General features: G+C 40.2%; 1 protein-coding gene across 2 annotated transcripts in view; it reads right to left on the bottom strand.

The window, feature by feature from the left end:
• The window catches only part of MRPS27 (mitochondrial ribosomal protein S27), a 77380-nt gene that overhangs the window by 10167 nt on the left and 51724 nt on the right, over nt 1-15489 (bottom strand). For both annotated transcript variants that reach the window (XM_081131124.1, XM_081131123.1), the window contains 3 exons: nt 9128-9242; nt 5383-5461; nt 2001-2116 (listed from right to left, as the gene is read on the bottom strand). In XM_081131124.1, coding sequence (XP_080987250.1) covers nt 2001-2116; nt 5383-5461; nt 9128-9242 — 310 coding nt within the window. The remainder of the gene's footprint in view (nt 1-2000; nt 2117-5382; nt 5462-9127; nt 9243-15489) is intronic.

Raw genomic sequence — 15489 nt, 5'->3', positions numbered from 1 at the left:
ACTTCACAGCTAGACATCCTGAAACACCTGCCTGCACTCGCTGTCTCCTTTCTGTGTCTCTAAGTCACCCCACAATCCACTCCAATTTGGTCTCCTGCTCCATTACTCTATGGAATCAAAGGTTATAATTCTGTGCCTTCATGCTCTAATTTAATTCAAAGGTGCTTGTCTTACTCAGAAGCATGTTATGTTGTAGACCACTCTCTTCCCATGGGTTTTGTGGTCCACGCATTCCTAATTTTCCTTTTGCTCTGTGGCTCATTTGCAGGCATTTACACATGGATGTATATACATTTTATATCCAGTCCAGATTTTTCCATTAAGTCCCTTAATTTCCCTTGTGCCATCTCTTGACTGTCTCAAAATGCAAAATCTTCGGAGCCAAATTAATGATTTTCCTCATGAATGCCATTCTTTTTCCAGAGTTCCCTGCAAACACATGTGACCCTTCTGTCAAGACACAGAAGTGAGAAAATGAGGAGGTAAGATTTGAACTGCTCCCCTGCCTCCATGTCTAGTTCATCATCACGTCGTTTGCCTCCAAGACACGTCCACCAGCTCAGACAACCAGTCATCTCCTGGGTGCCCTGACCACAGCCACCACAGCCCCACTCTGATCTTTCATGTACATTACAGCCAGAGGCATCTTTTCAAAACACAGGCCTCGTGAGGCCTCTGCTAAGACTTTTCTACGGTCTCTCATTATTTTTAGGATGAAGACAAAGTAGCTTAGCATGATCTACATGTTTCTACCTTCTCTTCCCCACAGCCCTCCCTCTCCTCTGCTGCAGCTGCACTGATCACCTTCCCACCTCCTTCCAGCCCCTCTGCTCACCGCGCTCTGCCTGCAACAGGGCTTTTGCACAGGTAGTCTCCTCTCTGTGGATTTCTTCCCCTCTTCAGCCAGCTAACTCCTACTTATCCTTCAAATGTTAACCCGAGAACTACTTCCTTAAGAAAGTCTTTCATGACCTATCTAAATTTAAAATACAAACAAAAATTCCCTACAATACAGGATTTTCATGGACAACATCTTTGTAGTGCTCACTGCAGTCATAATTCTGTATTTGTGTGTCTGTTTCATTGTTTTTAAATGTCTGTGTTCTTTCCAGGCTGTAGGGAGGAAATGTTTGCTCATAGTGCTTAACACATATTTAATGAGATGATGAATGTGTTTGCCATAGGCTACGACACTCATCTTCAGAAAGCAAAACACACCACAAGTCCTTTAGAATGTGGGCTGGACTACATGACATTTTCAGTTCTTACCCAAACTAGAATATTGTAATGTTATATTTGAGGTTAAGGGCAGAGAACAGGACCAGACGTCCTGGCTTCATGAGGCGGCTTCATGCTATTAACTGATACTTCTGTGCCCCAGTCTTCTCATCTGAATAGAGTTGTGAGGATTAAATACATTAATAAATTTAAAATACCAAGAACACAACCTGGTATGAAGTAATTGCTATGTAAATATTGGTTATTGTTGTTATCACTGTTGTTATTCTTAGGACAGCAATAAATAATAACTAAATACCTAACCTAAGGGGTAAAATCAAAACTTGGCATTCTGGATTGACCTACAGTAACCTTAGGGAAATACTGATATAAATTAAATAATTGGTATTTAATACCTAAGGTTGTGGTTGAGGTCAGCAGCCTCATTGCTTCTTTGATATGCCATGCCCACCTCTCACTGACTATCAGTTACCCATTTCTGAATGTCTGAGGGGCACTCTAAAGTTTCAAAATGTGCCTAAGCACATTCACTTGAGATCCTGGAGGAACATCCAGTCCCACTTTGTTAGAAACCAGAAGCTACAATGTTGAGTGAACACTCATTCCTGATTGTACAGGGCGACAGAGCTGCATTATCAGGTAGCTCCTTCTAGTAGATTCTGAAAGCCTGGGTTTCCTCTGGCCACCTCACCCATGCTGAATAGCCACTCACTGCCTGCTCTTTCTAAGGCTCTCGGGACGGCTCGAAAGAGATCACTTACCGTGAAGTCTGTCTTCTTTGCCAGGCAGTGGTATAAAACATAGAGGGAGAGAAGTTGGGTGGAAGGTGCTTCAAAGGCTTCTTGCATCATGACCTCAAAAACCACAGATAAAGCATCTGGCAGGAAGATCAAAGTAAAATCGAGAGCAAATTAGCTGCAGGTAACATCACCAAATCTGTACTTAACTATAAACACTCTTATAAAAAGTGAAGTGTGATAGAAAAATAAGCAGAATTAAGAAATGAAAAATGTGGGCTCTGTTCCGAGTTATTCCCAAACCTTTAGCTTCTATTGTACATACTTGTATGCACTAGACCGGGTGCTACTGCACCATTGTCCTCACGGACACTGAATAAACCACTGAATTCTCCCAGTATCATCTTCATAATGATAAAATACCACTTGTCCCATCTACTTCAAAAGATTGTTGGACAGTCCAACAAGATAATACTTATGAAAATGCCTCATAAACTGAGAAGCAAATTTAAGGCAGCATGTCTATCAGCTGGAAGAGCTAACGCATACAGAAAGGAGGCAAATATATTCTCCAGGGCACCCTGACAAGCAGAGCAGGGCTGGGCTGATTGCTTCATTCTGTTCTGCTACCTTCTCCTGGTTAGGGCAAAAGAGGACAAATGCTAGAGGCAATCCTAAATCCCAGGTATTACTTCAAAGACAAAAACCTGATTAATACAAAAAGGACAACCGAGCTCAGTTTAAAAGAGTTGAACGAAGGGAAAGGAAAATGCTCATTCATGAAGTATAAGCACCTGCGTGTAACATACAACATAGTTGTTTCCACATTCCCTCAATAGTCCACAACATAGAAGGCAAGAAAATCAAGCTCAAACAACTTCCTTTCCTTAATATTTGTTGTTAAATTAGAGAATGTTAATGTTGGTTTGAAAGGTGGAGCCTGTATATAACGGGCACAAATATTTTGACTAACTGACTGGGCTGCTGTGTTAACCAATTTCTGCATACGCTCATAATTACAGGAGCTGGCACTGATTTGCAGCTGTTCCTAGCCAGCTGGTTTTGTACATGTCATGGTTCAGAATGAGGCCATAGGCAAGAATTTCCATATTCTTTTTACAAATAGGGAAACTGAGCTAGACAGGTAGACCAGGAAGCCATCTAGTCAGTAGCAAAATAATGACCTGGAAGAGGTTATAATAAAAGAAAAAACCCACCAAATAAACCAGTATTTTAAAAGAACAAAATTAAAGCTAATAATCTAGTTTTTAAAAAACGTAGTTTTGCCACCTGCTCACTACTGAATCTAAATTTACATACGGAAAAGAAATCAAATTTGCTTTATCCTTCATATTTAAATTCTGCATTTCCATCAGCTTGGGGAGTAAAGTTAGACTGGCCTGTATAATTAAGTTACTTTTCCTCCACAGTCATTTACGCATTTTGATATTTCCTATCCCAACAATAAAAATATATTATTTTCTAAGTTTTGCCATAAATGATAATAATCTTTATCAAAACTTTAAAAAATTCTCAATATTATTTACTCTGTATTTAGAAAAGAAACTCCTTCAATCCTTCCAACATACCTTTTATTTTATTTTATTTCTTTTTAATTGAGTTTATTGGGGTGAAACTGGTTAACAAAACCATACAGGTTTCAAGTGTACGACTCAACAAAACATTTACCCACTGCATTGTGCACCCATTGCTTCCAACATACCTTTTAAAGAGAGAGTGAGGGGAGAAAACTGCTACCACATAATTTTCCAATTATACACTATTATGGATTCTTAAATCTGATGTTCAGAGAATAGATTATAAAAATTAGATTTTGTGAAAGCAAATTATCTTTCAGTTGAATTCAGGAAATGCACATTTAAAACTGAGTAAGAAATGGACAGTAAGGGATAATTAACATTTCAAAAAATAATATGCAGCGAATATCCTTTGGCAGTCAGTAACTGTATGCCTATGAGAGAGAAGACAAAGCAGAGATCCAGAGAAGAGAAAGGAGCGGGATGCTCACACTAAGGGCAGAGACAGCCAATCCCCAGCCTAGTCACTGAGCACTGACGCAATGGAAAAGGCCGAGGGTGCTGGCATGCAAGGATGAGGGGATGGAACCCAAAGACAGGGTCACAGATATCATAAACGCATACGTGACAGCCAGTGCTTGCTTCGGCAGCACGTCTACAACTGGGACGATACAGAAGATTAGTATGGCCCCTGCGCAAGGATGACACCCAAATTCGTGAAGCATTTCATGTTTTTAACTAAATGAAATGGAGGCAAGCAATATACCAGATGCACAGTTCAAAACAACGGTTATTAGAATGCTCCAAGAACTCAGGGAAAGGATGGATGAACTTAGCGAGGACTTTGACAAAGGGATAGTAAGCATAATAAAGGACATAGAAATCATAAAAAGGAACCAGTCAGAAATAAAGAACACAGTATCTGTTAGGTGGAATCAACACCAGGCTAGATGAAGCAGAGAACCGAATCAGCAATGTGGAAGATAAGGTAGCAGAAAACACCCACCAGAGCTGCCTAAGCGGCCACCAGTCCACACTCATGCTCCTGGGGTAGTAACTGCCCTAACACAGGTGTGGCTCCCTCATGGCTCCTCAGCACCAACCAGGCCTGGACGGGATGGTTGAAGAGGACAGCTAGTGTGTGTCCTTATACAGTGGCAACGCCTCCTCTTTCCTGCTTCACCGTCTGACAGCTGCACGCACAGGTGGGACTACAATTCCCTGCCCACTGGAGACTGGCAAGGTCCCGCCTGACCGCTCTGTAGAGTCTGCCGCTATCACCATCCTTCCTTGGCACCCCTTACTGTGACTGAGGTTAAGAGCCACTTTAAGTTAATTTCATGGGATCAGAGAATTTGGGGGTAAAGAGATCTCAGAGATCCACTTGTTTACAGATGAAGTGATAAAATCCCAGGGAAGGGAAATGACTCTCCTTCATAGTGACTGTACTGCTCTTTCCAGGATGAGTCAGCTGAATTTACAGTTTTATATTTTACATAATACAACAACTGTGATTTAAATAAAACAAAGTTAGCAAATGGTGCCAAAAAGGGGGCAAGCAATAACAGCATTAGTATAATCTTAACCAGCCATGGAAGCTCAGGCAGGGATTTTTGCTTAATTAAATAAATTCTGTCCTTTGCCTAAAGAGACATGAACAAATAAATTTGAGAAACTCAGAGGAAAAAAAATTTGGACATGATTTTCTTCTCTGGCCAAGTGGCATGGTAAATCAACTACAAATCTATCTCTGACTAAAAGAGTGATGTAAAGACAAGTCATTAAGGAAAAAAAGGGAAAGTGACTACACTTACTTCTCTTTGGGAATGAAAGCCCCACTGTAAATAGACCTGGGTGTGGTTTCTTACCTTTGTAATTTCCCTTCTTTATGAAATAATCCATCAGTAAGTTGAAAGTAAAGTTATCTGGAAAAATTCCATATTGAACCTGAGATGAAAATGAAAAGAAGAGTAAGAGAAAAATATCCACTTTAATCTGATTTATAATATATGCCTATGTATTATTCAGGACGAAACTTGCCACCATCAGCTTTAAAATATTCGCCTATCATTTTACAGCATCTGCGACCGTGAAAGAGAAGCTGTGACTCATGAGGTTTGGTAACTGGAACAGCTGGTCAGGGCAAGAAAGTTGTAGTGGGTGTTTGATAAAAGACAATTGATATGTGAAAAATAAAACTCAATTCTAACGCCTCGTCATAGTTAAAAAAAACCACCCCAAAACAAAAAGACCTAAACCAACTTCCCTACCCACCACATGCTCCACTGGTTCAGAGCCTGTTTTCATAGGGTATGAATGTCAATGCAAAACTGGACACCCATTAGAAAGCACACACCAGCACCTGTGCAGCATTTTCTGGTCCTTACACTGTTTTCCCCCCAACTTTATTAAGATATAATTGGCATATAACATTGTATAAGTTTAGGTGTACAATATAAATTTAATACACATTATATTGAGAAATGATTAGCACAATAAGGTTACTTAACACATCCATCACCACACATTATACAATATTGTTAACTATAGTTAGCATGTTGTACATCAGATCCTCAGAACTGGAAGTTTGTACCGTTCGACCAACATCTCCCTATTTCCACAACCCCAGCCCCTGGCATCTACCATTCTATACTTCCTTTCTATGAGTTCGTGTTTTTTACATTCCACATATAAGTGAAATCAAGCGTATGTCTTTTTCTGATTGACTTATTTCATGTAGCATTATGCCTTAACTTTTGTCCATGTTCTCATAAATGGCAGATCTCCTTTTTTATAGCTTAATAATATACAGACATTTTTTTAAACCCATTCATTTATCAATAAACATTTAGGCTGTTTCCACATCTTGGCTATTGTGAACAATGCCGCCATGAACATGGGGGTGCATATTACTCTTTGAGACAGTGATTTCATTTCTTTCAGATATACACCCAGAAGTGGGGTTGCTGGATCATATCTTAGTTTTATTTTTAAATTTCTTGAGGAATTTCCATACTATTCCCCATAGTGACTGCACTAATTTACATTCCCACCAACAGTGCACAAGGTTCCCTCTTCTCCACATCCTTGCCAGTACCCGGTATGTCTTTGATTGGTTTTTAAAGACCCAAGAAATATGTCAATGAAATATTACTAATCAAGCTACTCAGATGTTCTGTTCACAAGCAGTTGAATATTTGAGAATCCAGATTTCTCCAAATGTGGACTATAGCCTTTGCATCAGAATTTTCTAGGAATGCTTTTAACATTGCAGATTCCTAAGCCTTAGACTTACAGAATCAGAATCTCTGGGAACGGGACACAGAACCCTGAAGTTTTAGTGAGCTTCCCGTGTAATTTTCATGCACAGTCAAGTCTGACTACTTAAGATCTAAATTGTGGTTATATTTTTGTTTTAAATTCTTACTTCAGTAGGATTAACCACCATCCCCCACACTGCCCCATTCTTCCCCCACCAACCAGCAGAAATGCCCAAAGAATTGTTTTCAGTTTATACTCATCCTCTTGGGACATTCTGATGGTCTAACCCCCCAGTTTTGAATCACTGCTAAAGTGAGTCACTGTTACTTGTAGGCTGCATGGGATGCCTCAGGTGTGCTAAAATGGAAAACCTGTTTAGAAGCCATTGTTTGAAAGGGTGGAGCTCATGGGCAGCATCTATATTTCTCAAAACAGTTATCCAGATCAGCATTAATCAGTAGAGGCGTGGTAAAAACAGTATTTTAGAATGATACCTCATTAAAGCTAGAAGGAGCCTTAATCAGTTAACTGGTCAGTGATTCTCAGCTCTGGCTGCAAATCACAATGAACATGGGAGCTTTAAAAAGATACCAATGAGGGGCAAATAGGCAGAACACAGAGGATTTTAAATGCAGTAAAACTACTCTGTATGATGCTGTAATAGTGGATATATGTCATTATACATTTGTCCAAACCCATACAGTGTACAGCACCAAGAATGAACCCTAATGTAAACTATGGACTCTGGGTGATTACAATGTTTTCAATGCAGGTTCACTGATTGTAACAGATATACCACTCTGGTGGAGGATGTTGATAATGGGGGAGGCTGTGCATGTGTGGGGACAGGGCACATATGGGAAATCTCTGTACCTCTTGCTCAATTTTGCTGTGAACCAAAAACTACTCTAAAAAATAAAGTCTATTTAAAAAACATTTAGAAAACCCATTAAAAAATGCCAATGCCTAGGTTCCAGAAAGATCCATTAAATTAAAATCTTGGGGGTGCAGAAAAGCATGTATAAATTTTAAAAGCTTCTTGTGTAAATCTAATGGGCAAATCAGGGTTGGAAATCACTGATTTAGTAAAACTCACTTAAGAGCTGACAAAACTGAGACCTAGAAAGATAAATTATTTGCGTGAAGTTACAGGTAACTAGTGGACTTTATAGGATTATAGCCAGAGTGTTCTTTCCACAAAAGAAAAAGGGAGACTTTTCTACCTTTCCAGGTCCTTACTGTTTTGTTTTCATAGGAATCTTTCAGTGTAATTTGTGTCATTAAACTCTGAACTGAAGAGAGCAGGATTTAATTTATTCCTTCCCCTGGGGCCTAATATTAGATTGATCAGTGAACCGCTTATCTGCTTTATTAAGTTATAAGTTTCCTAGGGCAGGGATATTGCTCATTTTTGTAGACAATGCCATACCCAATGCAATGTCTCACATACAAACTGTCTGCAACAGTTTAGTATATTAAGTTGAATTAGGCCCAAGGCACGGGAGAAAAACTCCCCAAAACAAAATTGGTACAGTGGTACCTCAGTTTTCGAATGTAATCTGTTCTGGAAGACCAAGTTCTGAAACGTTCGGAAACCGAGGGATCAACAGCCCACAGCTAGGCCTCAGGATCTTGCCCTCAGCAGAAGCCGTGTGGCATGTTTGACTTCTAAGGTGTGTTCGAAAACTGAAGCATTTCCTTCCCAGTTTATGGCATTCGTAAACTGAAATGTTCGTCAACGGAAATGTTCGAAAACCGAGGTACCACTGTAATTCCTTTATAGAGTTTTAACATACAAGGTCCAATGATACTACAGAAATAATACATTTTCATAGAAATATTGTTAAAATCTTTTTATAGTGTTGTAGCCTGAGACTCAGAAAAGTAATATTCTAAACTTTTTCTTATTTTGTACTTTATTCTCAAGGGGAGTCATCAGGGAATTTAGAAGACATGCTCTGAGTGACCTAGAATACGTCTTTTTAAAACATATAAGATAGTCTGAATACTAGGGCTTGACTTTTCCACTAAACTTCACCAAAGGGAACCAGGCAAGAAATCCAAGGCTTAGGGATCAAGAATGAAATGAGTACCAGTGCAAACTTCTTGTGACTGGACTACCTTTGCTTCTACCTGCCCACTCCTGAGCTCTTATACTGGGAAAGCAGCAGTCACAGGAATTTTTATTTTTAATGTGTTGATTAATTTCTATCCAGCTCCATTCTAAAAAGGATATCTGAGGATAAATCATTTTAAAGTTATTTCTTGTACTATTTGGCTGTGTTGTAATAGGTTCAGACAGCATATCACCTAAACTCGGAAGAATAGACTGCACGAGCCAGGAGCACTCACCTTATTCACAAGGGTATATAAGGCCTTGTCCTGTGCCCCGTGCTTTAGACACTGCCTAACCCAGGTGTGGACAGACCAGTCTCTCAGGTAACAGCAGTTGGGGCTGTGTCGGAATCTAGACAAAGCATAAGAACAGAGAAAACCAGTGTTAACTCTTAAACGTCAATACCAAAATACATCTTCCACCAGCAGGTGCTTCTCTTAGGTATTTACAGATGTGCAGTCAGTGTGACCAAAGTCATAAAAGAGTCTACAAAAACTTGAGGACAAAACTCATTAACTATAAAGTCTGAAAAGGAAAAGAGAAGGCAAAATAGTAACAACAAAGAAAAAATATTGTAAAAGTTGTACTCCTTATTTAATACTCCCTAAATCAACATCTTGTTTTAATATGAGATTTAAAAAATGATTTGGGAAAAATCCAACTATGGTATTATGTGAATACATAGTTCATTAGAAGAAAGATGGGAAGCTGTAGCTGACACCTTAGAAGTTTACAATAAAACCAATGAAGCGAGAAAGAAAAATAGAATAGCAGAGCAGCTCTAGAGAGAAGTTAGCTTTGTGTCATATTGATCTTTCTTGTGGCGCTTAGGAGAGACTGGGACACTCATCAATGAACCAAAAGAAAACAAGAAAGATGAAAACATAATAAAAATTGAGCAAATTTAACACTCGGGTCCCCCAGGTCTTCAGGATCCACAATCCCGCTGCCCCCTTCATAGCTTATTCTAGCTCTTCAGTCCTTACCCTCTTGCTTCCTACTGCTACCACATGGTTTTAAAACACAGTTCAAGCTGAGGTTTATACAGGAACAGTGCTGCCACAAAGGAAGGAATTCCAAATACTACTCTTGCCTTAAGTTTGCACACATGGGTAATCCTTTGGGTCAGAGTGCTTCTTCTTGCTCCTGGGGTTCCAGGCCTGAGTGAGAGCAGAGACAGTGTAAGGGGCTCTGCAGTCCTCTTTTTGTTTAAGTTGTGACTGGGATGGATCCTCAAAAATCACATCAAGTCAGCTCAAGTCCCCACTTTTTCTTTAACCTGATGGAAACAGGTTAATCTCTGGGTCCTACAAAGTTTTCTTAAAAACAAAAAGGCAAGACAAAAACTTGGAGTACAAGGATTTTGTGCCGGATTTGAGAGTCAGGGCTACAGGCTTATACCAGTGTTTTTCAGAGGCTGCTAATTCAATCTGCCACCTGCTACTTCCTGCCATCTGCTATTGGGATAGTTTCCTGCTGAACAGGTTCTCTGCCAAAGTAAAAGCTGAGAAAAAGAGAGAAAGTGAGAAGTAGTATTTAATTTAGGCTATTAGTGCTCTGGTTAGATATTTGGCAGAAATACGATCTGAAGATGTTTTACAGATTTAGAATCATCTAGCCCTCTCCAGTCCTTTGAATATCTTAGATTTGCCTAGAAAATGTCTCTCTCACTCTCTCTTTCTCTATAGAATTAATCCCTTGAAAAGCATAAAGATAGAAATTGGTCAAATTATGTTCAGGTTGAGAGTGATCTGGCCAAAGAAAGGCATTGTATAGGCGCCCAAGACACTAGAACTAATGAGTTCTTCACAGAAAAGTAAAACAAAATACGTCTTTTATTATTTCATGCTTTCCCTCACATCTTTAAATCAATCACCGACCCACTCTCTTGTAACTCTGAAAAAATCTGAGACCTAAAGTACAATGGCCAATTAAAAGTTAATTTTACCTTTAAAAAAACCCCGTGACATACCAGATGTATTGCCTAAATGACAGAGATGCTTCCTCGTTAGCCTGCGATCTCCCTTGGGCAAGCAGGGGCAATGACTGACTTGCTCAACACTGACTCCTCAGTGCCTGACACATTCAAGGCCCATGGCAGGTTTTCAGCAACAAAAAAGGAGCTTTAATCTACACCTGTATCAAAGGCTGTAATGTGCCGATCATTTTGTTAACATCTGTGGTACATATGAAGAACTGTAATTCCCTGTCTGGGGCATATATAATCTTGTTCCAAAGCAAAGTACACAAAGGTGAACAAGTATGCCAGGTGGGACAGTAAGTGCTAAAGGACACTGCTCATTGCCAAGAGGTGTTTTGTTAGTAATGGGAGTTAGGTTCAGTACATTTTTCCTTTTAAAAACAAACAAAACAAAATAAAAAAGGTCAATTACTTCCTTTACCCAAGATTAATTTACACGTAATCCTCATTTACAATCTAATCTTCTGCTCTAGGATATTTTCAACGACCACTGAAGTTAGGACTTTCCTTTTTGATGGACTTTAAAATAAGAGCACCACAACCATATTCAAACACCCTCTTCTCTGATTAGTGATCAGCAGACCATTTTTAGGCTTTGAGCAAGAATAACAAAGACTGATAAGACCTGGCTATAAAAGCTTCAAAGCTTAATTAAAATCTGTTTAAAGCCATTTGCTAACCTTCTGAGGCTAACTTCAACACAGAGAACAGAAAAGTCTTTTCTCTCATAATTCCTTTCTTAGAAGCCTGAAGGGAAAGTTTCCCAAGACTTCCCACCTCCAGAACAATCATCTCTGTACTGCAGCCCTTTGGGGGGTGATTTGTCAACAGATTCAAGGGGTCTTTAACAAGTCTACTCTCTCCCATCCTTGGCAAGGCTGCTCTGGTACGATCTCTGCTCTCTAAACCTAAAAATCCAGGTACACAACCATGACTGGAACATTCGCAATTAAGTGACATTAAATCAGTTCAGGAATAAGAATACTTCACATATATGATGAAATACGCTGCCCGAAGTGCAATTCCTGCACTTCCCAGCTGAGCAGAAATAAATTCCTTTCCAAGCCTGCATCAGTGTTAAAAAAGAAATTAGCACACACTTGTGGGATAGCCATCTAGGAAATAAACAATTCAAAATATTGAGACAGTAAGGGTCCAGCTTTGGATGCTGAGTTTGGAAAGAGTTCCTCTGCCAATGGGTTTTGAAGCAACTCAGAGATAAACGTGGGCCCTCTTCAGAACTGCCAGGGGTAATATGATAGGCAAGTCAGTCTCCGGAATGGGTACTTGCCTGGAATAAGTCTGCAGACTGCTGGACCAGAACTCTCCCTTTTAGCCAGGAGAAAGGCAGAGAGACAAGAACACAACTAACACATTGATTTTCCAATTTGCTTGCAAACAGACTGGCTTTTGTTCTCGCCTGCTCTGACCACTGGCCTGGAGGATTACAGGCAGCCACTGTGGGAGTCCCCTCTGTGCCCCACACCATCAGCTGTTTGCTCACCTCGACAGAAGCCTTATTATTGTCCAGGCCAGCAGGCTGCCAAGCTAGGCAAACCGTGTGAGTGTGGAAAAGATAAACAAATGCAACCCAAATAACCCCAACAATGTGCTCATGACGGCAAGAGACATTCTGAGCTTCCAGCTTATCAAATATAAGTAAATTTACAAGAATTTTAAAGACAAGAGTATTTCTTGGAGGAAGGACTGTCACAAAAAGGAGAGAATGAAGAAGTCCACTCTCCAGTTCTAGCTCTAGCTCTAGTTCTAAAAGCTGGTGACCCAGGACTGAAGGGATCTCTGTCCACGGTGCTAAGTGGGGTTGCCAGGTGAAGACAGAACTTGCCTACAAAGCCAAATCATGGCCAGTGAGATGCAGGAATTGAGAAGCTGCTTCTCCTTAAACATCAGGCTATATTCAGGACTCCTCAGGGCATCTGCCTGCACTGCTGCTCATTCAAGACTGATGTCACCAGGAAGGAAGGAGAGCAGAATCACAGGCTGCAAAACTGACAGGGGGCAAAAGTCTTTGATGCCTTAGAGAAGCCTCAGATGGGGAGAGCGGGTTACATAAAAGTCAAGAGGGAAAAGAAAAGCACTTACTCTGATTACACAGAAGGAAGTTTACTGTGTGTAAAAGTCACATGGGACTTCCTATATGTGACCAATGGCATCACTTCATTCAAACAAATAAAGTGGGATACAGTCTTTCTTCCATGGGTTTCAAATGGTTACGGCTGAAGGCAGAAGTGGCAATGCTCACAGGCTCTGTGTCACAGATGAAAGTGCTCCTGGCTGAGCAAGGCGGAGGCACAGGTGCCAGAGCCTGGAGCTCATCTGCTCCACCGTTTAGCGGCAGCACTGGCTCTTCCATATGAATGAGCAAGCTTTCCACGTTTATCTGATCATGAGAGCCACCATCCCGGAACCTGCACACACAGCTTTCCTCCTCCCTAGTGAATCTGAATTCTGTATCCTGTGGCAATAGGCTTTCCAGATGGAGACCTCAGTCCCTGAGCTGGGCAGACATGACGATGGGTGAACAGGTAAAGGGAGGAAAGAAAGAATGCCAAGAAGAAAATACAGCTGGCTCCAAAGACTGTAGTGTAAACTGGGAATCTTATCAATGAAACACAGTGTGCACAGTAATTAGTGAAAGGTTTGGGTGCACTCACGAACTAGAACCAAGGAGGACATCATGAGATTATTTAACCAGAATTAGGTTCAATCACTGTCACCCACTCTCTTGTTCTAAAAGGATAATTAACTTTCTTATGCATCCTGCTGGAAATTCTGCTTTCATCAATTATGAGTTGCCCCTACCTACCACAAATAAAATCATATTTTGATGAGCTAAATGGTTTCCTGCTTGAGAGCCTAGATTCTTACTCTTATAGGGAAACAGTTCATTTTAAGTTTCAGTAAATATGTCCTGAGTGAGCACTAAGTGAAGGGACAGAAGCAAGAGTCCCTCCAACATTCTCCCCTTGATGGTCATCCAGTTTGGGCTCAAACATTTCCAACGAATTCATTATCTATCTTATGAATCAGATTAAAAAGTCTTTTTTTAAATTTTTATTTAAAGTTCTAATACTTTTTTCTTCTTTTTAAAGACAGGTTTACAGAGATATAATGTACAAACAGTAAAATTTATATTTTCAATATGTAGGTCTATGAGTTTTGACAAATTCAAACAGTTGTGTAACCACCACAATCAAGAAATAAGGAGCTCTGCCATCCCTAAAAATCCCTTACTGCCCCCTTTGTAGTCCACCCTTCCAGGGCTTGCTGGGCAATTTAAGTAAATTTTATACAGATAACCCTACAGTTATTAATTTTGCAAGAGGAAAAGCAAATAAAGTAATAAAAGTATAATTTCTATGTTAATTTAGAATTTATGTTCTGGTAATTTCCATAAAGAATTTGAAAAAATTAAAACCCAGTTTGCAAGCACTTTTCTGAGTCTAACGTAAAGGCAGTAGACGTTCTGGCATCCCTGTTTGCCATTCTAAAAAGGGGTGATAACTAAGTGGATTTGGGTAGAAAGTAACACAGCACAGAATTTTGCGAATGTGAGTGCTAAATAAATGCGGTACAATAACACGGTATAATAACATGTTTTTTGAGGTGAAGATGACAAAGGGGGGCTTGTTAGGTATCAAAGTCAAACTCTAAATTGTCAGACCCAGGGCTTAAAAATGAGGTCATTAGTGTTTCACCTGGAAATACTGATATGAAATATGAGAAACTATTCTAGGAGAAATACTTTATTTTCTTTCTTTTTTTAAAAAAAAATGTTTTTATTGATTTTAGAGAGAGGGAGAGAGAGACAGAAACATCCATGTGAGAAAGAAACATCAATCCGCTGTCCCCCACAAGGGATTGGGCCTACAACCTGGGCATGTGCCCTGACCAGGAATCGAACTGGCGACCTTTCGGTGCACGAGACGATGCTCAACCAACTGAGCCACACTGGCCAGGGTATGCTCTATTTTCCATGTCTTCTCATGGAACAGAAAGCAAGCAATGACAAGGAGGACAGTATGTCCCCAAATTATCTCTTTCTCTTCTCTCTGATCTGGCTGTTGTTTTGCCAGACCTTTCTCAATCTAGGAGACATATTTCCTATTCATGAAATAAGTCTGTGTCAGGCACAATGATCTCTATTCTATCCCTGTTGGTCTATCCAATTTCCTCTAACTCTAAACAACCTTAAAGATGACATCTCCCCCTTCCTGATACAGAAAGAAAAAAGACACCTGTAGACTGACTACCCTGTTACTCTTCTTCCACAGGATAGAAAAGTAAGGAGCCAGTCAGAATGAAGCCAATGTTCTTTGAAGCCTGGGGCTTGGTTTTTATCAGCTTCTAAGTGATGTACATGGATAACAGGGGAGAATTATTTGTGGTGAGAGTGGGGGAAAAAGTATTCATAGTGACCGCGGAGGCGCCCTCTTTGTGATGGTGTAAAAGGAGAAATGGGTCTTTGTGGCCAACTGACCCCTCACTGAAACTAAACCCAGAAGCACGTTGGGGGTGCCTCCAGCCACTTTAAAGCTGGACACACAGATTAGCTTCATGTCTGAGGGACACTCTCTCAAGGAAAACGTAAGGCTA

This window comes from Miniopterus schreibersii, assembly GCF_964146895.1.
Source record: "Miniopterus schreibersii genome assembly, chromosome: 3".
In the NCBI taxonomy this organism is placed as follows: domain Eukaryota; kingdom Metazoa; phylum Chordata; class Mammalia; order Chiroptera; family Miniopteridae; genus Miniopterus; species Miniopterus schreibersii.
This window is presented reverse-complemented; position numbering and strand designations above follow the sequence as displayed.